General features: G+C 51.2%; 1 protein-coding gene across 3 annotated transcripts in view; it reads right to left on the bottom strand.

The window, feature by feature from the left end:
- Positions 1-2,666, bottom strand: part of AGO1 (argonaute RISC catalytic component 1) — a 40,857-nt gene extending 38,191 nt beyond the window's left edge. For 2 of the 3 annotated variants that reach the window (XM_005868580.2, XM_014541536.1), the window contains exon 1: positions 2,511-2,660. In XM_005868580.2, coding sequence (XP_005868642.1) covers positions 2,511-2,535 — 25 coding nt within the window. In that variant the 5' untranslated portion in view covers positions 2,536-2,660. Of the gene's footprint in view, positions 1-2,510 lie in introns of all 3 variants that reach the window. The other variant, XM_005868581.2, reaches the window with a different exon arrangement.

The following is a 2,666-nucleotide window of genomic DNA, read 5'->3' as shown; positions in this document are numbered from 1 at the left end:
AGTTTTTAGTCTGAGAAAGGGAGACACTTCCCTTCAGACCCAGACAGGGACAGACGGCCACTTTGTGATGCAGATGAGGGCCCCAGCAGAGAGGACAAAGCTTGGGCCTTGGGGGAAAGGGGCGGGGTCCTTCCTTGCAGACAAAAGCAAGGAGGGAGGGGCTGTGAAAAGGACACTCCCCCTCCCCCATCCCCAACCAGCCCTGAGAAGAAAAAGTAACAGAGCTGAAAGGCTTGGCTCAGGGATTCCTTCCCTGCAGTTCAGAGGCCCACAACCTCCCAAGAAGCAGACTGCCTATTCAAAAGACAAATTCAAGGCTAGGTTAGCTATCAGGAAGCAAATACTAAGAGGCCAATATCTCCAAAAAGAATTTGTCCACACATGAGCATACACAGAGTACCTGTATTAAGTATCCAACTATGTGCTTAACAATTTATGTCACAAATGTGATTCAATTTAATTAATAAACATATACTTTGTTTCAGGGCCTAAACACTTGCTGGTTCCACAGATAAATCAGTCCAGTTTATGTGCTTGGAACACACCTGAGCACAGAAGGCACACTTGAACATAAGCCCAGTGAAGCCAACAACAATACTTCAGTTTTGAGTATTATGTCCTCCAACTTCCATGAGAGTTGACAGGGCTTAGCAAGGGGGAGTAATGAGGTACCTTCATTCACAGCTTCCAGAATGAATTTCAATTACACCCTCTAATGAGGCAAAGCCTGTCCCACTAGGCTACAGCCAACTCCAAATACCAAGCTCTAGTCCCTTTCCTAAAAGCCTATTTCTTATATCAAACAAGTCAGTTTTTTCATCACTCTAGCACCCATTAGGAATTCATCAGAATAAAACCATTAGCAGTCTGGTATGGGTGTCAGCTCCTGGCAATCTATCTGAACCTCTGTGACCTACTCTTACTCTAGTCCACAGGTTGTTGCAAATAGTCTCCAGCCTAGAAAACCAAGAGAGTTCCTGGAATGGAGAGATGGACTTGAGAGAAGGAGGAAGTAATTTTCTGAAGCTCCCTGCACTTCACCTTAAGACCTTTACAGACTTTATAAGGTTATTTTCTGCTTGGGGGAAAGTACTTACAGATCACTGAATGAATGACTTGAATGAGTTGGTAAAAGCTATTCCCTTGAGATTAGATCTGGTATAAAAGAAAAAAATTCTTCCACCAGATATAAAATTCATGTCCCAAATGAAAATCCTATTACCATTCCAGATCAAATGGAAGGAGGTGAGATATTGCCTAAAGGATTCCCAGGTCTAGACTGCTCCTTCCACCAAAGTGCCACCAACCCACAACCTGACCTGGGGACTCCAGTCTTCTTGGAAAAGCCCAGCTTCAGTTTCTCCTCTGTTCTTATCTCCTTTATTCCTGATTGCTCATGAACAAGGAGAAATTAAGGCTATCACCTGGGACTCACCAGGGTCCATGCCCCAAACAACTTATTTGTGACAAAAGGCTAGCTTGGCAACCTCGGCTCTACAGTATTGGACCAGAAACGTGCAAACCAGGCAGACAACCTCTTCCAGGTAAACCTGGCCCTGCCCTTCATCCTTCAGTAACAAACACCTTTCCTAAGACCTATCTTTAGTGAAAACCCGCCATTGAATCGGTCCAAGTCTTTCCTCATCCAAGTGGCAAAATAAGGCAAGGCACTTTAGCAGTTTCCCTCAACCCATTCTTGGCAAATTGTGACTGAGTGTTTTCCGGGCCAAGTGTAAGAACTCCCAAGATGGGGAAGGGGACCATTTCTATTTGCGCCCAGCCAGCATAACCTTAGAGAGAATGCACCCCATCAGCACACTCCTTTTCCCAAGCCAAACCGCGCGGGATGGAGAGTGGGGGTAATTTGGGCAGCCACGCCCCCACTACCTAGGGCAGCCCCTTCTAGCGGCCACCTCTGCGCATGCTCGAGTGCCTCTGCTCAGGCTCCTCTGCTCAGGCTCCCAGGACTCGCGGGGGGTGAGGGGGAATCGTGAGGCTGGATCCCCACCCACCACCCCCTGACCCTCGCCCCCGCGTCAGGCCCGGCTGGGCGGAGCTCACAGTCCAGGTCTGGCGCCTTCTCCCAAGGGACACTAGCCCAGCCCAGACTGGCTGAACCCCCGCCCCGGCATGCTACAGCTAGGGCCCATCTGTATGGACCTCCTCCTCTCCAGGACACCTGGAGTCCGCCTCCTGCCACCTGCCGGGACTCTCCTTAGGCCTCCAGGCATCTCCGAGAGTCCTTACGTGTGTTCAGGCCCTTCTCCTAGATTACTTCTCACCTCTAGGAGTGGATAGAGCCTCCTTTGACAAACGGCCCCCATCTCAGAGCTCCCTTCACAAGGTTTTCCCCGGAACTACACACAGCCCCCTTCAAACTGGGCCCCCATCCCATAAGAGCCCCTCTCCTCACTCAGGAAACCTTTCCTCACTCGGAAATCCAGCTCCTCAGGCGGGAGTCCCCTGGTCCTTTGGAGCACGCACCGTTCCCCCCTCCCGTGGGCCCTTACCTGCTCCCGAGGGTCCCGCTTCCATCCCATATACCCGTGCGGAAATCAGGCGGCCCGGAGACTGTGGAGTCCAGTGTGAGGGGCCTAGGTACCCCGCACTCTAGCTGCTAGGATTCCCGGGCCGGGCTCGGCTCCCCCCCCGAAGCCCCGCCCCTC

This window comes from Myotis brandtii, unplaced genomic scaffold (genome assembly GCF_000412655.1).
Source record: "Myotis brandtii unplaced genomic scaffold, ASM41265v1 scaffold274, whole genome shotgun sequence".
Lineage (NCBI taxonomy): Eukaryota > Metazoa > Chordata > Mammalia > Chiroptera > Vespertilionidae > Myotis > Myotis brandtii.
Note: the sequence above shows the minus strand (reverse complement) of the source record. Positions and strands in the feature narration are given on the sequence as shown.